This window comes from Saccopteryx bilineata, chromosome 3, assembly GCF_036850765.1.
Source record: "Saccopteryx bilineata isolate mSacBil1 chromosome 3, mSacBil1_pri_phased_curated, whole genome shotgun sequence".
Lineage (NCBI taxonomy): Eukaryota > Metazoa > Chordata > Mammalia > Chiroptera > Emballonuridae > Saccopteryx > Saccopteryx bilineata.
In genome coordinates, this window is record NC_089492.1 from 282757751 (window position 1) to 282782037 (window position 24287).

General features: G+C 50.0%; 2 protein-coding genes across 2 annotated transcripts in view; one reads left to right on the top strand and one right to left on the bottom strand.

Annotated features, from left to right (window-relative positions):
• The window catches only part of DNAJC16 (DnaJ heat shock protein family (Hsp40) member C16), a 29971-nt gene extending 26418 nt beyond the window's left edge, over positions 1 to 3553 (bottom strand). The window contains exons 1-2 of the mRNA XM_066270372.1: positions 3369 to 3553; positions 1279 to 1463 (exon numbers count right to left, since the gene is read on the bottom strand). Coding sequence (XP_066126469.1) covers positions 1279 to 1445 — 167 coding nt within the window. The 5' untranslated portion in view covers positions 1446 to 1463; positions 3369 to 3553. The remainder of the gene's footprint in view (positions 1 to 1278; positions 1464 to 3368) is intronic.
• Positions 3554 to 5334: 1781 nt separating this feature from the next.
• Positions 5335 to 24070, top strand: CASP9 (caspase 9). The gene is made up of 9 exons (XM_066270373.1): positions 5335 to 5566; positions 8411 to 8792; positions 11700 to 11734; positions 12087 to 12263; positions 12740 to 12829; positions 14335 to 14482; positions 21382 to 21561; positions 22170 to 22279; positions 23284 to 24070. Exons 1-9 carry the CDS (start codon positions 5435 to 5437, stop codon positions 23371 to 23373), a joined length of 1344 nt encoding a protein of 447 aa, XP_066126470.1. The 5' UTR covers positions 5335 to 5434; the 3' UTR covers positions 23374 to 24070.
• The last annotated feature ends 217 nt before the right edge of the window (positions 24071 to 24287 follow it).

Consider the following 24287-nt stretch of genomic DNA (forward strand, 5'->3'; position numbering starts at 1 on the left):
TGTAGAAAGCAACTTTGCTGTCAAGAGTCCCTGGAAAGATGCCACATACAATTAAGAGATTGTGTTTTAGTAACCAATTCTGGATTCCTTGTGATATGAATAGAGTATAAAGTATCTATTCAAAACACTGTATTTTAAAATTATCTTTTGCCTGTACTGCAACCAGTTTAAAACTAAAAGGCACGTTTCATTGGAGAGTAACAGTGGCAGACAATCAGCACAGCCCGCAATGTCATCTGCATGTGGCAATTTGGATGCTGCCTAACTTCCTACCCACTCAAAACACTAACCTACCCACTCTTCTGCCCAGATGGGTAAGTGATCAAAAACCAAAAACAACAACAGATGGTTGGTACAGGTCACACTGTGGAAGCCGGAGGTAATATAGACTGAACCCATAAAATAAAAACAGCAATAACCTCCCTCACAGTGTAATTATAAGGTTTAAACGAGATCAAAAACACAGAACCTGGAGCCGAGCATGCAGGTGCTCAGTGATGGCTCCCTCCCCAAACCTCTCTGTACTTGTGCTGGGTTCCCCCAGCTTGTCACCTGTGTGCTTTCCCGCCTCCTGCTGCTCCCCTCTAGCTAACAGAATCCATACTTCAACCTGGAAAGCCCATAGCATTTGTGGATGAAGCTGATGATGTCTGTCCAAAATAAGTTTTTAATTCATTGCTAGCCTGCTAATTCATAAACATGTGCATATTCTCTAGCATACAGAACATCTACAGGTCAACTTCCGAATTTTCTATGAAGTAAAGTACTCAATTCCTGAATATTCATTTAAAATTGAGGGAACAAGCTGTTATTATAACATACGTATTCAAAGCTTAAACATTTTAATAGTCTAGAAAATAGGATTGGGTAATGTGCCCTTTAGCAACGGCATTCATAAAGAATTAATTTATGAAAAACATCATGGGAAGGGTGGCTTATCCACTGTTTATTACATAAATATTTTAAAAATTAAAGTTTTCTCCTACTTTACTTTAACATTAAATATGCTAATAATATCTAGGGCAATTAAGGGGATTTCATAGTAACACAGGCTTTGGGTCATGTCACTAAAAATGATAAAATAACACAAACATTAGTTCTCCCAAATAAAATCTTTTAGACATCTGTCTAAATAAATATATATTATATAAAATAAATATATATTATATATTTATTGAACCCAGAAACAGAGATAAGTAAAAGCTAATCATAATTTAGGCTTCACTTCCCAGCTAAAACTGCTTAGCTTACATTAGACTATTTCTTTGTTTCACCTACCATTCCCGGGCGAGCTTCTTATAAGCCTTTTTAATATCAGCCTGACTGGCTGTTCGGCTGACCCCTAGGACTCTGTATGGGTCAAAATCCAACGCAGACAGAATTTGCAGGATCAGAACCAGAACTATCAAGAACTGCCAGGAAATGCTCAACTTTTTCACTTCCATGTCTCTTCCTTTCCAGAGCTGAAATAATTGAAGAGGCAACAAGTTTCAGTGGAAGAAACCTGGACAGTCTTGTTTTTTCTTGTTTTTTTGTTTTTTTTTTTAGGTAGAGGTATAAGATAGATGAAAAACAAAACAAACCAAAGCTATTTTGCAGGAAAAGTATCAAGCTGTTTGACTACATTTTTAAAAAGGTCAACAATCTCACTATTATTTATATCACAAATAAGAACTATTAAAGATTTTTTTTTAAAAAGCAATAAGAATTAATAGTAGCTCTCCAGAATCCTTGGATTAGAAAAGCTTTAGAAATGACTGAAAATGAGTGAGATGAAGAAATAATAAGCAAATGTGGGAAGACACACACAGGAAAATCAAGGTGATTACATCTCAAATACAGTTTCACTTAGACAATCATAGTGTAAACTTAAAATAGGAGGCTTGAGAATAACTCACTGGGTATATGCTAAATAAATTCACGACATCATACAATTTACCATATACAGAATCACAAAATGAGATAGTGGTGACATTACTGGGAGTTTTATCAGTACAAATACAAAAGTGAAATACTCTTAAAAATCTTTGCAATTATGACTTACTATGCCCCAATTCTAGTCTTTCTCACAAAGCCCATTAGAACAGGAAAAGGAAGTTGTTCATTAACTTGATCATTAGCACTATGGTTATTATAAATGGAAACTTCAGGAAATGCTCAACTTTCTAACTTCCCTTTGAGAAAAAGTGGTGAGAGAAAATTTAGTTTTCCATGTGCAGGGGAATCAATGACGAAGACTGCAGACCAGACATGGTCTTCACCTATTAATGATCCCTTTCTGGTGAGTTTAGTGACTGAATTAATTTATCATGGGTTTGGGAAATAATCCTGGGTTGTTAATGAACAAGGTAGCACTGCATTGCACAGACACACCCCAGGATTGGGACCTTGGTGATAGACCAAGTTTTTCCAAGGGTCATATTTACCTTGACTTCTCATAAATTACTTAAGTTCTAAGGTTCTAGTGTCTATTGTTGACATCTCACTTAAGAGCGTGGGTAAAGGTGTTGACAGCGGTGGATTCGGACCTCAGGTAGAGGTCTCAATGCTGCCTGAGAGCCCTCACAAAGAGGACTAATCCGATGGCTAACGTTTAGGACTGCGTGTATGTTGGATACAATCCTAAAACAAACCAGTTTCTTTCTTGTTCAGGCAACTTTTAACCTATTCTGGCTACAAACCACGCGGAGTCTGCTAAAAACCTGGTGGTGATGTCGCTACTGGTTAAGTGCATGGAGTCTGAAATCAGACTAAGATTGGAATCCATCCTCCACTCCTTGATGACCTTGGGCAAGTTACTTTAAACTTGTTAGCCTCCACATCCTTATTAAAAAAAAAATGGGGGTGAATAATACAATCTTGAAAGGCTCAACACGGGAGTTAAATGTATGTAAAGTATTTACTGGGCAGGCACAGGGTCAAGTCAGTAAGTGCTACTTTTTGTTATTATTTTTTTCTATCGTGCTATGCAAACATTGCCTTATTCAATCAACTGTGTCAGTCGCCTCCCGTTCGAGGGCTCAAGGGCAGGGGGTGGTGAAGGACTTGGGCTAACAGACGGCGCCGGCCTCCGGGCAGCGGACAACGTGCACAACAGGTAGGCTGCCACCCTCGGGCAATGCCCTCGAAACCCGGCGGCCGCTCCCGGCGACACGCTCTGGGTCCGAGCACCGCCTCGAGCTCCACGTCGCAATCCTCCAGGAGACTGCCGCCTCCTCCGCTGCCCTCCGCGAGCCCCGGGTCGGGCCCTGCAGGCTCCCGGTTCCCCCCAGGCCCAGCGGGGACCGGAAACGAGGAGGAACTGGAGCAAGATCCCTGAGCCTGCCCAGCCACTGCCGCTTCCGCGCGTCACGCCGGGAAGGAGTTACCGGGAAAGGGCACCAGCCTAAACGGCTGCAGCGTCCGAGATCCAGCTAGTCCGCTGGCCGAGAGCCTCCAGTCCACAGCAGCGCTCGCCGGGGCCTGAGGAGGAGAAGAAGGAGGGAACAAGTCTGAAGGGAGTCACGTGATACTTAAAGGCCCAGCGCTTCCAAGGCACGGACTGAACAATGGAGGGATTCTATTTGCGAATGTGTTTTGACCCTTGCTACGCGCCGTCTGCGCGTGGACCTAACGCGGTTACTATGGGAACGAGGCGCGCTCTTTGGCTGGATCAAAAGGGGAGATCGTGACCAAAGAGGTCAAAACGTGCCTCCTAGCGAGGCTAAGTCGCGGTGCAGGATGGGATGCTTGAAAGACCTCCCCGAGCCAGGGAGCGGTTTCCAGTCCTACCGGGAGATGGCTGTGGTCTAGCAACTGTTGCTAGGGTGGGGAAACAATCGCTGGTCCCGGTTCTCTTTAAGCCTATTCATAGACTCCTAGAGCGTCAAAGTTGCAAGGGACCTTAGGGATTCTTTCTAGTCCAACTCCTTTATAAGTTGATGGGGAAGCTGAGGCCCAGAGGGATGCTGGAACTTCCCCAAAGCCTGGAACCTAGGATTCCTAAACCCATTTACCAAAAAGAGAGCTCGACTCTAGAATGTGCCAGTCCCTGCCCTTAGCACGGGACAGGGATCTGTGTGTCTGTGGTGGTGGTTGTTGGGGAGCGGGAGAGGCACAGGTGAAGAAGGTAAATTTAAGTTGGGCCAATGACATAGGTTCCTTAGGGATATAAGAGAGTTCATATCCCCTCTGTCTTGTTTTTTAATTATTTTCATCTCATTTGCATTTATCACTGACATATTATATCTTTTATCATTTGTCTCCTCCCACTGGAATGTAAACTCCTAATGCAGGGTTTTTTTTCTGTTGTGTTTTTTCCCCCTCTTTATTCTCGATGCCTGCACACACCTTGGTACCGACAGGGTCGCAATAAATACTTGTGGTGTAAATGAATGAGTGGGGCTGAGATTTTGCTGCTCAGGAGTATTCTAAGGTGAACTCCGTTAAGAGTGTGGACTTTGAGTCAGCTTCGAGTTTAAATCTACCTGTCTCTGCCACTTACTAGCTCTGTGATGGTGATCTGAGTCTTCACTTTCTTTGAGCCTCAATGTCCACATACATAAAATGGGCGAAAGTACTTCCCTGGTAGTACTGTAGTCAGCGATAAATAAGATAATGGGATGCAAAGTGGCTAGCACAGTGGCTGGGACTAGCAAATGCTCAATACACAGGAGCACTTTTTTTTTTTTTAATGTTTGTTTTTTATTGATTTTAGAGAGAGAAGGAAGATAGAACGATAGGAATATCAAACTGTTTCTGTATGTGTCACGGGATCGAACCAGCAACCTCTGTGCTTCTGGATGATGCTAAGCGATCCAGCCAGGGAAGAAATTACTTTTCAAATATGGAAATGAGCCGTACAAACTGGGAGTTCAGAAGACTAGACTTCAGCCTGTCTTTTCCTTTGTGGGGGGAGGTGGTATGGTTGGAGGGAGGGAAGGGGGAATGGAAAGCCGTGTAAGGTGGGCTTGGTTGGATGAAGCACGCTAGTTTGGAACAGCGAACGATGAGAAACGGGTACGGGGTCGACAGATTTATGGTTTTAATGGGTGACAGGGGAAGGAGCTCGAGGGGAGTCATATCCGCGGGAAGGGTTTTAAATGGGGCGGGATAGACCGTGACTACAGGCAAGGCTGTCCCTTACTAGCAGTGTGACGCCCTCCGAGTTACGGTAAAAGCTAGTGGTTTTGAATTTTGGCCGCCGGTAAGCGGCACTAGAGCTGGGACGTGTGTGGGGCGGGGCGTTCGTGTACGGGGGGTGTCCTGGGGGCGGGGCATGGCGCAGAGGCGAAACCGAACGGACTGGAGGTGGCCTGGCCTGGGGGCGGGACCCTAGGGGTGAGAAAAATACGCTGGGGCCCGCCCAGGGGCGGTTCCTGGGGAGCCGGAGGGGAGCGCTAGCCGAGGCCCGGAAGCGGACGGAGGCGGCCCGGGTCCCCGCTGTCTGCCCGCCATGGACGACGCTGACCGGCAGCTCCTGCGGCGGTGCCGCGTGCAGTTGGTCAGCGAGCTGCAGGTGGCCTCGCTCTGGGACTCTTTGCTGAACCGCGAGCTCTTCACGCCCCGCATGATCGAGGACATCCAGGTGCGCCACCGCCCGCTCCCAGACGGCGCTCTCCGCTGCCCTGGTCGTGCGCAGACTTCCGTCACAGATGGGGATGGCGAGGCCGCGCAGAGGGGGTTCCTGGATCTACAACATAACTTAATGGCCGAGCTTCCCTGTCTGTGCCAACCAGTACCCAGCCCCCTTTCGGGAACCAACTGTGCCGGAACCCCGTTGTTCCTCGCGGCGGCGAGCCCACTAAATTGCCCGGCCGAAGCGAACGCTCCCAGCCCCTCCTGCGGGCTCGCTAACGCGATTCTGCTCCTGCACCGTCAGCGAGCGCTGTCAGCTGCGGCAGTGCTGTGCTTTCGCCAGCAAGGAGACACGTTTATTATTTTTAGCATGGAGGTGTCCGGCTCCCGTAGGCGGCAAACTGCCTGACGCCCTGCCCTTGGGCAAATCACTTACCCTCTTTGAGCCACTTTCCTGGGCTGTGAAATGGGGACAACGGTAGAATTAGCCTGCGAGCTAAATGAGATGACAGTCGAGTGTCAGGCACAGAGGAATCATGGATGGGGTAGTTGACTGTGCCTATCTCCTGTGTTCAGTTTATGTTTTGTAAGGGGTTTTGGAGATGAATGGTCTTATGCAGGTAATGGAATCATAAAGTTAAACAGTAGAGGTTGTCTCTCTAAAAGCATTCCTATCTTTGTCTTATGTGATCCTCCCCAGACTTGTGAGGTGAGGTGGGTACAGGAGAGATTTCCGGCTATGAGGTGCAGAGGTGTGCATGGCTCCCTGCAGGCCCCAGGCCAGTGCCCTGTGGACTGCTTACAGGCGGAGTGTCCAGTGTCTTCATCACTCAGGAGCTTGGCCTCACCCAGTGAGGACATCTTCAGCAGAACAAATGTCATATGAAAAATTACCAATGAATAATATTAAAAGAAGTCTTATGAGCACCTGCTGCATTGGTGTGTACTGAGGAGTAGAAATAGTTGAGGCCATAGCATGCCTTTTAGTACATTCACAGGCATTTTCATGTCAGATTACCTGATTTATATGTTAGCAGCCCTGGCCAGATAGCTCAGTTGGTTAGAGCATTGTCCTGGTAGGCAAAGGCTGCAGGTTTGATCCCCAGTTAGGACACATACAGGAATGGTTCCATGTGTCTATCTCTCTCACTCCCTCTCCCTCTACAATCAATAACTACATTTTAAAAATTAGCAAAAATCCTTAATTTTTAAAGAATGCTGTGTGAATGATGGGTACCATTTCACCATACCTGGTATGATGGATAAACACACAGGCTTTGGGGCCACGTGGATCTGGGCCCTCATCCTGGCTTTGTTATATATTAGCAAGTTGCAACACCTTTTCATGACTCAGTTTCCCTCTTCCGTAAAGTGGGGATAAGTGTAATTTTAGGTTGTCGAGGGGGACTGAATAAAATGATTCTTTAAACAAGTGTCTGTCTTATTGTGAGTGTTGAATAACTCTTGAGAGAAGTTAAAACACCACAATCTATTTGTGGAAGTCGGCAGAAAGCTGTTTGGCTACTGAGAATTAGCTTATCAGTGACACTATAGGTCCATGCTGTTCCATGTAGCCATTAGTCACACGTCACTGTTTAAATGTAAATCTGAAGTCATTAAAATTAAACAATAAAAAACTCAGTGCCCCAGTCATAGGACACAGGTGTTCAGCGGCCACGTGTGTCTGAGAGCTGCTATACTTGACAGCACAGATAAAGACCCTTTCCATCATCTCGGAAAGTTCCCTCAGACAGCAGTGCTGTAGGACGTTTGAGGACAGGGTGGCGTCTTATTCCTGTGGATCCTGAGGGACTTGCCCAGTGCTGGGTCTCAAAGGACAACCACAGATAACCAGTATCTTGTTCTTGTTCCCATCCTGCTGCCTGTCTCAGTGACTGGCCTCACCATCCCCACACCTGTCAAACTTGGCCATTTCTCCATCTTCACAGTCCATCCTATTAATGGCCAGGTCCTGTTGGTTCTCCCTTCTTCTTCCTCTGTTCTCTCCTTTCACTTCTCTCTCTTCCAGCTGTGCCATCTTAGCCGCCACCTAACCTGGCTGGGGCTCGCTCCCTTCATTGTCTACCCTGCCTGCAGGCTGATTTTTCTAAAAGGCAGATCTGTGAGAAGCCACAGCTTTCTTGGCATAACGACACAAATGCCTCATCCCTCATTACTGTTCCCCACTCCAACTTTCATTTCCTGTTTCTCTGAATTCACTATCCATGTTCATTTTTTTTTTTTTTAAGACAACACATACTTCTTCTCTTACGTTTCTGGAGGTCAAGAGTCCAAAGTGAGTCCTAAGGGTTTAAAGTCAAGGTATTAGCAGGGCTATTTCCTTCTGGAGGCTAAAGGGAAAACCTGTTCCTTGCCTGCTCTAGAGGCTGCCAGCATTTCTTGGCTTGTAGCCACATCACCCCAGCTTCCATCATTGCATCTCACTATTCACTTTCTGATGTTCCCTAGGGCCTCAGCTAAGATCCCCTGCTGGAATTCTCTCTGACCATCCAGGACTGAGTTGGGTGCCCCTATACCCTCCTATCCCATGTGCTATCCCCGTGGCACATCTCTCCTTGCTGTGTCATTGTTGATTTGTCTGTTTGCATTCCCCATGTGAGTTATGTCCCTTGAGGACTGAGGTTTTGTGCTGCTGTATTTTCAGCCCTTAGCACAGCACTGGGCACATAGTACATGGCTCCAAAATACTGAATGAATAGAGAGGCAAAAGCAGGCTCAGTTTTTGCCCACATGCCTCATTATTTAGATTTATGCTATCTGGGCAAGAGGGGAACAAGGTCAGAGTCACAGGAAAGTACCTGAGTAATACTGCCTTGTCTTTCTTTCCAAACAGAGGGCAGGCTCTGGGTCTCGGCATGATCAGGCCAGGCAGCTGATCATAGATCTGGAGACTCGAGGGAGTCGGGCCCTTCCTTTGTTCATCTCCTGCTTAGAGGACACAGGCCAGAATAGCCTGGCTTCGCTGCTGAGAACGAGAAGCCAAGCAGTACAGCGGGATCTGGAGGCTGTCAGACCCCGAGACCTCATGCCTATGGTGGTCGGACCAATGGGCCTCAAACCTGAGGAGCCGAGAACGGTGAAGTGGGATCCAGGCAAACTTACTCCAGTGGTGCTGGGGCCAGAGGAGCTCTGTCCAGCCACGCTCCATCCAGAGGTTCTCAGACCAGAGGTGCCCAGGCTGGGAGACATTGGTTCTGGCAGCATCCGTGATGTCTGTGAGTACTGAGAACATGCTTGGCAGGTGGGCGTGACCATTGGTATAGCTGGTCAGGCTGAAATTCAGAATTTAATTTTTGTGTTATCTTTCTGAGAACTCCTAGGGGATGAGTGGGATATTCTGGTAAGTCCTTAGGTGGTTTAATTTTGGCAGCCTCTCCTCTAAAAAGCATGAGTATGTATTCTTTTTCTAAACGGATAATTTCACATGACTTGGCTTCTGCTTCACAGATTCTTTCTTCTGTTTGATCAAGTCTGATATGGATGTTCTCTATTGCATTGTTTTATTTTATTTTATTCATTGTGTTCTTTAGCACCAGATTTTCTGTTTCTCTTTTTGGTTTCTCTCTGTTGAACTTCTCATTTTGTTTGTATATAGTTTTCCAGATTTTGTTGAATTGTCTGTGTTTTCTTGTAGCTAACTGAGCTTCCCTTAAACAATGATTTTGAATTCTTTATTGGGCAAAGCTCAGGTTTTCTTTTCTTTGGGGTCAGTCACTGGAAACTATTGTGATCCTTTGGTGGTGTCATGCTTTCTTGATTTTTCATGTTCCTTAAAGTCTTGTGTTACTGTTTTTACATTTGAGGAAGTATCACCTCCTCCAGTCTTTACTGACTAGCCTCTCCCCACCCCCCTTGAGTGAGAAGCCGTGTAGAGGCAGACAGACTCCCGCATGTGCCCAACTGGGATCCACCTGGCATGCCCACCAGGGGGCGATGCTCAGCCCCTCTGGAGCGTTGCTCTGCTGCAGTCAGAACCATTCTAACACCTGAGGTGGAGGCCATGGAGCCATCCTCAGCACCCGGGCCAACTTTGCTCCAATGGAGCCTTGGCTGCGGGAGGGGAAGAGAGAGATAGAGAGAAAAGAGAGGGGGAAGGGTGGAGAAGAAAATGGGCGCTTCTCCTGTGTGCCCTGGCCAGGAATCGAACCCGGGACCTCCACACGCCAGGCCGATGCTCTACTACTGAGCCAACCGTCCAGAGCCTAGCCTCTTTCTTTTTGCATCAGCAAGGTGATGGGACTTCTCCGCTAGACTCCTGAACTTTGCCAAGGCACTCTTGTCTGTGGGTCATTGTCAGAGCTGGTGTTAGCTGGGGGAAGGCAGTAGAAAATTCCTATTCTGCCATCAGGATGCTGTCAGTCTGTCACTTTGTGGATCATTGTTGCTAATCTGAGAAATGAATACATTCCTCAGTAGTGGATAATATTTTGGGGGTGCAGTGGAATTTTGGAAATGAGCAATCATTTTAAAATCAAGTCTGTGGACTAACAGAAACCTTCAGGCTAGGTAAAACAATAAAAACAAACAAACATGGGATGTGAATGCTTCTGTTGTGTAACTTTTAAATTGGCGAGAAAATAGTTCCCAATGAGGGGTCCGGGCCTGCCCTGAGCAATGAATGTCACCATCATTGGATCACACTCCAACATGTCTTGGAGATAGCCACCATGTTCTCTCTGCTTAAAAATAAAAATAGGCCCTGACTGGTTGGCTCAGTGGTAGAACGTTGGCCTGGCGTGCAGGAGTCCTGGGTTTGATTCCCAGCCAGGGCACACAGGAGAAGCGCCCATCTGCTTCTTCACCCCTCCCCCTCTCCTTCCTCTCTGTCTCTTTCTTCCCCTCCCGCAGCCAAGGCTCCATTGGAGCAAAGTTGGCCCAGGCGCTGAGGATGGCTCCATGGCCTCTGCCTCAGGCACTAGAATGGCTCTGGTCACAATAGAGCAGCATCCTGGATGGGCAGAGCATCGCCCCCTGGTGGGCATGCTGGGTGGATCCTGGTCAGACGAATGCAGGAGTCTGTCTGACTGCCTCTCCGTTTCCAATTTCAGAAAAATACACACACAAAAAAATATCCAATGACCTTATGGGCTGGTGGCTAGTTGACTTTTAGCTAATTCAAATGAAAACTATTTGACACTGAAGGAAGAAATGAGCATTTTACTCATTTATTCATTCTGCAAACATTTCCCGAGGACCTGCTGTGTGCTGGGCCCTGTGGGTTCCACAGGGTGGGGCCTCTCCTCTCCTAGAGCTCCCTTATATTCCCTTATACCCTCTGCTTTAGAATTACACATACACGGGACTGCACTGTCCATACTTTGATGGCCTTTTTATTTATTTATCGTTTTACTTGGCATAATGTTTTTGAGATGACCCATGGTGTTGCATGTATGGGTCGCTCACTCCCGTGCAGGCTGTGTGGCATTCCTTTGACCTGTTGATGGACCTTCGTGTTGCTCCTCATTTTGGGCACCAGGAATAAAGGCTTCACTGAACACTGGTGGCCATGTCTTTTTGTGTCCATTGTGCTCCTCTCTCTTGGGTCCACACCTGGGAGTGGCATTGCTGGTCGGAGGGCAGGTGTGTATTTTTTAATCATGAGAAACTTCTAAACCAGGGGTCCCCAAACTTTTTACACAGAGGGCCAGTCCACTGTCCCTCAGACCGTTGGAGGGCCGGACTATAAAAAAAAACTATGAACAAATCCCTATGCACACTGCACATATCTTATTTTAAAGTAAAAAACAAAACGGGAACAAATACAATATTTAAAATAAAGAACAAGTAATTTTAATCAACAAACTGACCAGTATTTCAATGGGAACTATGCTCCTCTCACTGACCACCAATGACAGAGGTGCCCCTTCCGGAAGTGCTGCGAGGGCTGGATAAGTGGCCTCAGGGGGCCGCATGTGGCCCGCGGGCCGTAGTTTGGGGACCCCTGTTCTAAACAGTTCTCCATGGCGGCGGTGCCCCTTGACCCCTTCCTGTCAGCAGTGTCTGAGGGTTCCCAAGTTCCCACTTCTACATTGCTGTGGGGGCCGCCCTCACAGAGGGACTGCTGGCCCCTCCCCTGTTGGACCCCGACATTCCTTTTTCCCCTTTTTGTCTCTCTCTCCCAGGTGCTCAGGAGACATTGAGGAGCAACGCTGATTTGGTGAGTCTTCATATGATTTGGGGCTGGTGGCACGGGCTTTGGGTCCTTCTGCACCTCACTCCCCAGGCCCTTCCCGGCAGCTGGGTCAGGAGCCCACTGCTAACCCCCTCTCCTGAGTCTAGGTGTCTGTACGTCACACCGCTCGTGCTCACCCGGGTCTGGTTTGTCATCTATTCGCTTGTGCCCGCAATGCTGGCTGCAGACCCTGCTCTTCCTTCAGAGGGAGGGCAGACCCCAGTTTCTGTCTCATTGCTCCAGACTGTCAACCACACGAGTGAAAACCAGGGGGTCGCCTTCCCTCCTGAGGAATGCCGCGAGACCCCGGTTGACGCTGGTCCCTCTGCTTGGGCAGGCCTACGTCATGAACGCAGACCCCTGTGGCTACTGCCTCATTATCAACAACGTGAGCTTCTGCCCGAAGTCGAGGCTCCGAATCCGCACGGGCTCCAACATCGACTGTGAGAAGCTGGAGCGACGCTTCCGCTTGCTTCACTTCACGGTGGAGGCGAAGCGCAACCTGCCGGCCAAGGTCCGGTCACTGTCCCCGTCACTGTCCCTGATCACTGTCCATGCAGAGGCAGGGCAGTGGCCTGTGAGGGGCCCTGGAAGCAAGTGACTCCCCCAGAGTTGCCCTTACGTCTGTAGGACCAAGCAAGGGAGTACGGCTCAGTGGTTACCAGTGTAAGGTTCAGATTCAGAGACCTGGGTGGAGGACCGGCTCTCCTGGTACCTGCTGGGTCACGCCTGAGCCTTGGTTTTATTGTCTAGACTCTAGACAGCAAGAACAGGATTCACCTCCAAGGGTTGCTGTGAGGGTTAAATGATCAGTGCCCAAGTACAGCACCTTTCCCCAAGGATGGTGACTATTGTGACTATTAACGACTGTCATTACTTCAGTATTGGGCCTGGGAGCAGGGAAGGTGCTCTGCCCAGGTGTTCCGGTGGGCTCAGGATGGGGACCTGGTCCGTCCGTGTTCTGGCTCACCTGCAACCTTCTCTTTGTAGCAAATGGTCCAGGCTCTAGTGGAGCTGTCCCAGCGGGACCATGGGGCTCTGGACTGCTGTGTGGTGGTCATCCTCTCTCACGGCTGTCAGGTAGGAGGCCTCAGCTTCCCAGCAGGCACCTGGGCAGGCTGTACCGACAGGCATGCGGGAGCGCTGTTCTTTCCTGTGCCCAGGACACCCTTGGCTTTGTGGGAAGTGCCATGGGGCCCTGTCTGCCTCCCATTGTTTCCTTGAGAGCCACCTGGCTCTCTGAGGAGTTGGAGTCTCCTCTTGGGTGGCGTGGTGTTCCTGGGAGAAGCCATCTGGGAGAGGCAGGGAGGAGACAAGCTCTGCTCACGAAGCTGCTACCCCCGGATTTTGTTCTGTGCCGGTACAGCACATAAGAGCTCCCAGCTCCTGCCTCAGTCCTGCTGGGCATTGCTCTGGGCCCTTTGCTGCTGGCTGGGCATCAGGACACTGAGGCCCACTCTGCGTGTGGCCACTGATGTGCTGGGTCATTGTGTCCAAGGCTGTTCTCCTTCCTGGGCCTCAGTTTCCTCATCTTTTAAGTTGAGGTCCTCACAGAGCATGCTGTATGGCCTGTAGCCAGACAGGGGCTATCCCTTAGGTTGTTTCCTTCACGGCGTGGCCACTAAACCAGCATCATGGGCACCACCTGGCAGCTGGTGAACATGCAGACTCCCGGGCCCCACCAAGCACTCCTCATTCAGAGCCTGCACTTGACCAGGATCCCGTGCACATGAAGTTTGAGAAGACTTGATCTACAGTGGTCGAACAGCATGAGAGGCACCTGAAGTATCTGGTTGCTGGTCTCCTCTCTCAGGGTTTCTGATTTAGGAGCTCTGGGTGGGGCCCAGAATCTGGATGTCTTTCAACTTCCAGGTGATACTGATGGTACTGCTCTGGGGACCACGCTTGGAGAGCCACTGATCTAGAAGAAGCTGGCTGTCTGGCTGGCACTCTCCAGTTAGGCTTTTTTTTTTTTGTATTTTTCTGAAGCTGGAAATGGGGAGAGATAGTCCGACAGACTCCTGCATGCGCCCGACCGGGATCCACCTGGCACGCCCACCTGGGGTGATGCTCTGCCCACCAGGGGGCAATGCTCTGCCCCTCCGGGGCGTCGCTCTGCCGCGACCAGAGCCATTCTAGCGCCTGGGGCAGAGGCCAAGGAGCCATCCCCAGCGCCCGGGCCATCTTTGCTCCAATGGAGCCTTGGCTGCGGGAGGGGAAGAGAGAGACAGAGAGGAAGAATGCGGGGGGTGGAGAAGCAAATGGGCACCTCTCCTATGTGCCCTGGCCGGGAATCGAACCCAGGTCCCCCGCATGCCAGGCCGACGCTCTACCGCTGAGCCAACCGGCCAGGGCCTCCAGTTAGGCTTTTTTGGCCCCTATAGACCTGTGAGTTTGAGACTCTTGGAATGGAAGCTGACCAGGGCCCATCCAGAACCAACCTGCTCTGTCTAAATCAACCTTGTGCCCCTGGCGGGGACCTTCTGAACGCTGGCCTCTCTTGCCGCCTCCTCTGAGCCTCTGAACAGGCTGTTGGGATTCTACCTGACATCTTGGTTTTGTAACCAGGATTCTTGGTCTCCTAGGCCAGCCACCTCCAGTTCCCGGGGGCTGTTTATGGCACAGATGGGTGTCCTGTGTCCATCGAGAGAATCGTGAACATCTTCAATGGAACCAGCTGCCCCAGCTTGGGAGGGAAGCCCAAGCTCTTTTTCATCCAGGCCTGTGGTGGAGGTAAGCGGGTCCTCAGCGTCCCTGCAGAAGAAGCTGGTGGGGGAGGGGCCACCGCCGCCTGCTTCTCCATCCAGCCCCTCACGATGTCCCGGGGGGTCTCCAGGCAGTCAGAGGGTCCCAAACATGGTCACTGCTGTCTGAATGGCAGCACCTGCATCTGGCTAGAGTGGGCCTCAGCTTCATCCAGCTTTTCGAGGTGAGGGTCTTGGTCCCACAGGGCTGTAGCCAGAGGCGCCTGCAGCTTCGGCAGCTTCGGCTGCAGAGATTCGACAAAAATAAACACAGCGGAGGAGAAAGAAAAACTCCATTTTCCTGTCGTCATTCTCCTGACCTCCATCAACTAGACCTCCTTTCCACTACCCCAAGGAAGGGAGGCCAGCTTTCCGGGCAAGTTACAGTCAGGGTGCCCTCAGCCCTGTGCCCATCCCAGTATATCCATTTTCAGTAGCACAGAGGATCTTGGCGGTGTCTTTGGACTCCTTAGTGGGGCCTACAAGTTCCTTGGTTAACCGGCCCCGGACACTTTGTGTCCCCAAGCCTGGCATGCTGTGCCCGTCCAGCACTGCTCAGCCTTCCCAGACGTCACAGGCTCTGGCTTATGCCTCAGCCTTTCCCTGGGCCATCCTCTCTTGTCTCCTGGCCAACTCTTAAGCATCCATCCTTCTGATTGTAACTTACTGTCACCGCCTCCAGGAAGTCTTCCCTAAACACCCGCTTCCTTGAACAGTCAGGGTCAGCTGGTCCTTGTGCTCCTGCAGCTGCTGTTCTTCCATCACAGCACCTTCTCCTGGTGTTCACACGGCCTCATCCCCTGGTCAGCTGTCCACGGGCAGGGCCAGGCCTGTCTGCCTACAGCTGGCACAGAGCTCACAGTTTGGTTGCATCTTATGTAGATTTTAATTATTTCAACTTGACTTTGAAATAGAACCCTATATAAATATCTGGGAGTAAACTTGGACATAGCGTAGACTCCTGCCATTCAAAAGCAAAACAACTCACTGGGGAGAGAAAGAGTCCAACTCTGGAATGCAGCTGCCTTTGGAGTCCAGGTCCCCGCTGGGCCCCCAGCAGGCTGTGGTTAACGCTATTGCCACACGGGGGTGGTCTGTAGGCTGAGAACAGGAATACAGAAATGTCTGCGGTCTCTGTGTCTGGAGGGGTGTCCTGTTGTTTTACATGCATCTGAAAATCTGTCCTGGATTTTGGTGACTCTTAGGTTGCTATTTTTAAAGTCCACTGTTGTTACAATTGGAAAAATTTAAAAGTCCTCTAACCCCCTTCCTTAAGAGGCCGTGCAGGTACCAGGGCGGAAAAATGTGCGTCCGCGTCGGTCACTTTGGGGTGGAATGTCCGTAAGTAGCGTGATCTGAGGTGACACAGCATGACGATGCACTTGGCCGAAGCGGATGGGCCTCTGTGGGGCCAAGCTGTTCATTTTGGGTGACGCCTGTTCAGAATTTTAGGGCTCACGCTGAGAAGGCAGAAGGAAGCACAATATGTTACCGCGGTTGTGGATTGTGTATGCTGAGGGACCGCTCCTCTTCCCGGATGGGGAAGCTAGCCCTGCCCCCCAGGGGCTTGGTTCTGAGTCAGTGGGGCTCTTTAAGGACAAAGCTGTGCATAAAATGCAGAACCCCGGCGCCAGGCTGTCACATCAGATCTGTAGCATGAGGATGCCACGTGCATGCACACACGGCTAGCGTCCGCTGTCTGACTCACTCTCCCCATACCCCCTCCTCTTGGATCCTGTTGCATCTGCCCCACTCCTGTCTCCTTAGGGCCTTCTTGTCAGCCCCCACCGAAGTGCCCTGTCCCCCTGCTGCATGAGCAGCAATCCCACGCTCACATCTCAGGTTCCCTCCCCTGTTCCGAGTAAGTCATTCCCAGACACCTAGGCCAGATCCCAGAATCTCAGCCAAGAAAATAACCAGAAGTAGTGAACTGAGTAAGCTCTGGTCCAGCGTGCACATACCTCAGAGGCCCCCCTTTGCGGGCCTGACGGCCTCTGTGGAGCAGAGCAGGGAGCTAAGAGGCAGACAGGGATAAGGCAGAGTCCTGGACCCTGCATGTGAGCTGTGAGAACGGAAATCACCGAGTTTCTAAGCTTCAGCTGTATGGGGGCAGAGGTCGGCCGATGTTGGAGTTATCGTTATGGGGCTGCTGGAACTATCCTGCAGATGGGACCCCAGCCTCCCTAGGTGAACGTGACCTCTCTCCCTCCTTGTCATTTCCTACCATAGGTCCAGCCACTCACGCTGCCCGTTCTCCTGCCCGTGGGCCTGCCCGATGGGCCATTTTTCCCACCAGGACTGTTCTCAGTCTCCCATTGGAGGCTGGGGCCCAGTCTCCTGCTCCAGAAACCCTCCCCTCAGGAACCCTCTGGGCCACGCCTCCTCTGCCTGTTCTCCTGAAGCTCTTTCTAGCTGCCTTCTTTCCTGAGTAGCCTGTGATACCCTGCAGGGGGCTCTGCTTCCCAGGAACTCATTCTTGGAGACCTCCTCAGGGTCACCACCCTGGTGCCTCTGGCTGAGCTGTGTGTGGCCTGAGTCTTGCCTTGACCATTCTGTTTTCCAGGCCTTCCACTGCTTTGGGGGCATTTGGATTTTAACATCAAAAAGACAGACTGTGACAGTGGCCCTGGCCGGTTGGCTCAGTGGTAGAGCATCAGCCTGGCGTGCAGGAGTCCTGGGTTCGATTCCCGGCCAGGGCACACAGGAGAAGCGCCCATCTGCTTCTCCACCCCTTCCCCTCTCCTTCCTCTCTGTCTCTCTCTTCCCCTCCCGCAGCCAGGGCTCCACTGGAGCAAAGTTGGCCCGGGTGCTGAGGATGGCTCTATGGCCTCTGCCTCAGGCGCTAGAATGGCTCTGGTTGCAACAGAGCAATGCCGCAGATGGGCAGAGCATCACTCCCTGGTGGGCATGCCAGGTGGATCCCGGTCGGGCACATGCAGGAGTCTGTCTGACTGCCTCCCCGTTTCCAGCTTCGGAAAAATGCAAAAAAAAAAAAAAAAAGACAGACTGTGACAATTTAAAGTCACCCGAACCCTGTAAGCCTGACACAGCCGTCTCATTCTAGCCTCTTACCTTGGGTCCCGGCCCACGCTTCAGTCTGCATTTATTTCTCCTCTCACATAATCCCTTCTGCGTGGCCCCACACCTCCACAGCCTTCCCTGTCGCCAGTTCAGATGATGCCTTAACCTTCTGCTTTAGTGCTATGCGCCCTCTAAACCATTTCCCTAATGTTGACCATTTAGGGGATATCTAATTTTTGGCTCTCATGTCCACAAATGTCTTTATATAGAAGGCTTCCGGCTCCACCTGAATTACTACATTTCCTTAGGGAATTCCTGGGTCAGAAGCTGTAAACATCTCCATGGGTCCTGTCACCTGTGACTTGATGCCTCCTTCGAATCCATAAAAGGACTTGAGGTAGTAGCTTCAGAGGTCCGAGTGGTGCAGCAGAACAAGATAGAGGAGGTGCAAGGAAGAGCAGGTTTGGAGTCTGGAGATGCCCCCTGGGAGGTCCTGCCCGCCTGTGGCGGCTGCCTGCAGACATGGCTTGCGCTTCCCAGCGGCCGAGGGGGGACAGGGTAAGGTAGAATCACGCATAAGGTCCCCCTGGTATATTCCTAGGACAGAACCAAGGATGGCGATTTTTCTTCCTTTGGTTGTCTTGAAGGGGGTGCTCTATGATGTTGTGGACAGTCTCCTCAACTATCATCCTTCAGAAAGAAAAGATGCATTTTATATGGTGTTATTTTAAATTCTAAGTCTTAATACATGTTTTATAAGTTTGGGCATTGAACAACCTGGACAGAAGAATCCCATCTTCTTACTTTGTGTATTCCCTCAGTGCCTGTGTGGATGCTCTGCGTGCCAGGGGTACTGCATGTGCGTGTGTGCGTGCGCGCGTGTGCGTGTGCCTGCCACCTGTACCATAGACCGCGATTTTAAAGAAGGCTCTGTAATGATCCTTCATTAGGAAAAGCCTCATGATGCTGTGATCGAGAAATGAAGCATGATTAGTTGAACCTGTGAATCAGCAGGTAGAAACAAGTCGACAAACACCTGGAAGGAGATGCGGCCAGCTGCTGGCCATGGTTGCCTTCGGGTGCTGCCGACCCGGCTGGGCTATGCTTTGTTTTGAATCATCACGTTGAGATTTAATGTGTGATGGTGAAGAGGCCATTAATGTGGTTAGAAAAGCAGCCAGCCTGACTTGTGGTGGCACAGTGGATAAAGTGTCAACCTGAAATGCTGAGGTCACCGCTTCAAAACCCCAAACTTGCCTGGTCAGGGTACATACGAGTAGATACTTCCCACCTTCCACCCCCGCATTTTTTTCTCTCTCTCTAAAAAAAAAATTAATAAGTAAAATCTTAAAAAAAAAACCCACCCAACTACAAAATAACTACTGTAAACTTATGAGATCGAAAATAATTCATGCTCATTAAACCACACACACACATCAAAGACTTTAGAGGTATATGAAGATGAAAGTAAAAGTCCTCTGTCATCCCTGTTCCCAATCTTGTTCCCCAGAGGTAGTAGCCATTTTTAATAATTGGCATGTTTTCTTCCGGGATTTTTTGTTTCTCATTCATCCATTCATCCATCCATCTGTCCATCCATCCTTCCATCCTGCATATGCCAAGTGGATCATACATTATATACTGTTTTGTGACCTTTTTTGGTAATTTTTTAAATATTTAAAAACATTGTGGTACAGTGCACATACAACTTAGGTGTATAGCTCAGTGGTATGAACCCAGTCATGTTGTTGGGTGACTGTCATGACCATCTATCTTCAGAATGCTTTTCATTCTGCCAGACTGAAACCCTGTACCCAGTAAACACTAACTCCCCATTCTACCCCTCCCCAACCCGGTAACCACTATTCTATTTTCTGTTTCTGTGAGTTGGACTACTCTAGGCACCTCTTATAAGTAGAATCTTATATTTATCTTCTTATGACTGGCTTATTTTACTTTGCTTAATGTCTTCACGGTTCATCCATACTGTGACATGTATCAGAATTTCCTTCCCTTTTAAAGGCTGAAATAATGTGACTTGGTTTTTTTTGCTTTTTTTTTTTTTTTTTTTGCATTTTTCCGAAGCTGGAAACGGGGAGGCAGTCAGACAGACTCCCACATACGCCCGACCTGGATCCTCCGGCACGCCCACCAGGGGGCGATGCTCTGCCCATCTGGGGCGTTACTCTGTTGCATCCAGAGCCATTCTAGCGCCTGAGGCAGAGGCCACAGAGCCATCCTCAGCGCCCAGGCCAACTTTGCTCCAATGGAGCCTTGGCTGCGGGAGGGGAAGAGAGAGAGAGAGGAAGGAGAGGAGGAGGGGTGGAGAAGTAGATGGGCGCTTCTCCTGTGTGCCCTGGCTGGGAATCAAACCCGGGACTCCTGCACGCCAGGCCGACGCTCTACCACTGAGCCAACCCGCCAGGGTGACTTGTTTTATTTTTTAATGACATACCATTTTAGCCATTTTGAAGTATATAATTCAGTGGCATTAATAAGTACCTTTACATCAGTGCTATCTAACTCCAGAACTTTTTCATCACCCTGAAAAGAAACCCCGTACCTGTGAGCAGTTACTCTCTGTTCCTGCCTTCTCCCAGCCCCTGGCGGCAGCTAATCTGCTTTCTTCTCTATGGATTTACTATTCTGGTCATTTCAGATAAATGGAAACACAGGAGGAGGCCCCTTGTGTCTGGCTTCTTTCACTTGGTATGCATTCAAAATTGATCCACGTGTGTTATGGATCAGTACTTCGTTACCTTTTTTTTTTTTTTTACAGAGACAGAGAGTCAAAGAGAGGGATAGATAGGGACAGACAGACAGGAACAGAGAGAGATGAGAAGCATCAATCATCAGTTTTTTGTTGCGACACCTTAGTTGTTCATTGATTGCTTTCTCATATGTGCCTTGACCATGGGGCTACAGCAGACCAAGTAACCCCTTGCTCAAGCTAGAGACCTTGGGTCCAAGCTGGTGAGCTTTGCTCAAACCAGATGAGCCCACACTCAAGCTGGCGACCTTGGTGTCTTGAACCTGGGTCTTCCACATCCCAGTCTGACGCTCTATCCACTGCACCACCGCTTGGTCAGGCACTTCATTCCTTTTTAAGTCTAACTAGTATTCCATTGACTATCTCTGCCACATTTTATCTGTTCATCTGTGGATGGACACTTGGGTTGTTTCCACCTTTTGCCTATTGTGAATAATAATGCTGTGTGCCTTTGTGTACAAGTTTTTGTTTGGATACCTGTTTTCAATTCTTTTGGTTGTATACCTTGTAACTTTTTTCTTCTTTTTTTTTTTTAAGTGAGAAGAGGGGAGGTAGTGAGGCAGACTCCCGCATGCACCCTGACTGGGATCCACTAGACGACCCTGTCTGGGGCTGGTGTTCAAGTACTGAGCTATTTTTAGCACCTGAGGCTGATCGCTTGAACTAACCGAGCTATCCTCAGTGCCTGGAGCCATGCTCGAACCCACTGATGGCAGGAGGAGAAGAGGGAGAGAAGGGGAAGAGGGCAGGGGAAAGCAGATGATCATTTCTCCTGTGTACCCAGACTGGGAATTGAACCTGGGACATCCATATGCCTGGGCCGATGCTCTATCCATTGAACCACCGGCCAGGGCCTACCTTATAACTTTTTATAGCTGTTTTTAAAATTTCTGCATCTTCCCACCCTCTGCCCCCAAGTTTTACTTAATAAAGGTGTACAACTTTTGTTGTAGGAAAAAGTAAAGCTTCTATTTCAGTTTCCCGCTCATGTTTGCCCCGCTCTAGAAGGCAGTCTTGGGTTGGGGACAGGCTACATGGAGCAGGAGCTCTGGTCTGTGTGTTTCAGTGACAAATGTATCTATTTTTGCTTCCTGAAGAGCAGAAAGACCATGGGTTTGAGGTGGTCTCCACCTTCCCTGAGGACAGGACCCCTGGCAGTAACCCCGAGTCAGATGCTGCCCCATTCCAGGATGACCCAGGCCACTGTGACCAGCCAGATGCTGTGTCTAGTTTGCCTACACCGAGTGACATCTTTGTGTCTTACTCCACCTTCCCAGGTGAGTGCATCTGCCAGTGGGTTCCCCTACCTGTCCTAGAAGCAATTGTGTTGTGAAAGAAAAGACCTATGTGTGAGTCTTGGTTCTGCCTCTTGCCACCTGTGTGATGCTGAGCAAGTTACTGCACCTCTCTGAGTCTCGGGTCAAGGCAAGCGAGGTGCCTAGGATAAAAAATTTAAGGAGGCATGCGCCCTTGGGCTTGTGTGCCTCACCCACTGCTTGGCCTTGCCTCAAATTTCTCATCTTTAAAATGGGAATAATCATCATACCTCAGGGGTGGTCATGGGGATTAACAGGGTGGCTGGACATCACCAAGCACAGTGCCTGGGACACAGCACGGGGACAGCTGTTAGTCTTCCTCCTTTCTTGTCCCTCAGGGAAGTCACTTGACTTCTCTGAGCTTTGGTTTCCTTGTTGGGAAACATCCTCATAACCAATGTCACGAGGTGACGGTGAGGATGAAATAAGCTCACAAGTGGGACAGAGCACAGAGATGTGGGCTGCTCCTGCTGGAGGTGTAAATGGGTCAGCGTCCAGAGGTGGTCCCTGCCTGCAGGCCTGGGGAGGGGACCACTCTCCGACAAAGTTCAGCCTTTCTCTTTCCAAAGGTTTTGTCTCCTGGAGGGATCCCAAGCGTGGCTCTTGGTACATCGAGACCCTGGATGGCATTTTTGAGCAGTGGGCTCACTCTGAAGACCTGCAGAGCCTCCTGCTCAGGGTGAGCCCCGCCTTCTGGGAAGGGGAGGGCAGGCTGGTGGGAGGGACAGGTGTGGGGGAGCAGGTAGAGCACAGGCAAAAGATGGGGAAACCCCAGCTGCTTCTGCACTTCAGCTTGCTGTGAGCCGGGGCTGTTGCTTCTCTAATGCATGTCACTGCCGACAGTGACATTTGCCCCTTATTCCCAGGGCCACCATCCTCAGCTTTTCGGAGGTCCCCAGCCTGACACGTTCCACTCTCCCCACTGACAGAGCTGGTCCTCAGCACCAGGGTTGGCTCTCTCAGTGGCCAGACAGCATGGCATCCCCGAGGGCAGGTTGTGGGGCTGTCCCTGTACCCTTTGCCCCACTGCATGGTCATCTGCTCTTAACCCCCAGGAATCATGAATCCTCATTAGGATGTCCCCTTCTTGGGAGGCCCCAGCGAGAGACCAGGGAAGGACAGTCTGATGGGGCCCCAGACACACTAAGTGAAATCCCACTCCTCCGAGGGTCCCCGAGCTCACCGGGGCCCCACCTACTCCGCTCAGGTGTTCTGCGCCGTGAGAAGGGGTTGTGTGGGCTGGGGCCCCTCCTTTTCTCCGAGGAGGCTCTGGCTCTGTGCTTTGCTGAGCAGAGTGGAGAGAAGTCCAAGTGTAGGGCCCCCACGTGCCATGGTCCTGGGCAGGTGAACGTCAGGCAGCCTGGGTGGGGGGTGGGGGTCCATCAGGGCCAGGTAGTACACTCCGGTCCTGGGGCCCGTCGCTTCTCTACTCTTCAAGCAAGCCTTTCATTCTGATTTGAACTTTGTCAATTTTTTGAATTTTGAAATTTTGAATTCTGAGTTTTCTTGTGGTTGAGATGCTTGTTCTTTAACACCGCCCCCCAGGAGGCTGCAGTTAGAGCCATTTAAAAGTGCTTACTCAGGGGACATGCTCCCAAGCTCCTCTTCAGTTCCAGAAATCGAAGGAATTCTGTACTTCGATCGAGAGAACTCACAGACCTCCCTGTGGTCGTGTTTTCACAGGTCGCCAACGCTGTTTCGGAGAAAGGGATTTACAAACAGATTCCTGGTTGTTTTAATTTCCTCCGGAAAAAACTCTTCTTTAAAACTTAATGAAGCCAGGGCCCTAGACCCCCCCTGCCTTACCTTTCACCCCAAAACTTTCCTGCTCCCCATCTGGGGTCCGGGGTCGACTGAGGCCTGGGTTTCCCTTCAACTGCAGCTGTCATGCATTGGAGGATTTTGTAGCGTGTTGAAGGTTGGCTCCTCAGCTGGTGGCAGACGGGCTCTTGGCAGCGACCAAATTGGAGCCCAATGACTGCCAACAGAGGAAGAGGAGCGGAAGAATGCCCTGGACAACGTGTGGCTTTCGGCCAGTGGCTGGCTGCCCGGCTAGTGACCGTGTCTGACATCCTTGTATTTTCTCTAGAGCAGTGCTTCTCAACAACTGCACCGTGGACATTTGGAGCCAGATAATTCATGCTGGGGTGGGGGTGGGGTGCTTTCCTGACAGTATCCCTGGCCTCTACCCACTAAGGGCCAGGAGCACCCCTCCCTGAAGAGTGATCAGAAATGTCTTCAGACATTGTCAGGTGTCCCCTGGTGGCCTGGTGGGCCCCCACTGGAGAACCACCGAACTGTGAGACTTTTTTTTTTAGCTACAAACCAACCAACATCTCTCTCAGATCAGCAAGTTTAGGGCTACTGGAGGCTGAACGGTTGGAATCTGTGGATCTTAACCAAAGTCTTAAAAATTAATTTTTCCTGTATTGCAATATTCTTAAAGAAATAAACCTTAGGTGTATATGGACTCTCTTTTGCCTATTTCCCCCCTCATTTTGCTTAAACATGTTTTTCCTTATAAAGGAGACTTTTGCTTTTTGGGGGGGAAACATTTCATTTAATCTTCACCCTGACCCCATCCCAGGAGGTGACTGGGGTGGGAGCCACGTGCTCAGAGAGGTCAGATTGCTTGTCGAGTGGAACACCGTTAACTGGTAGAGAGACCTGGCTGTACCTGGGTCTTC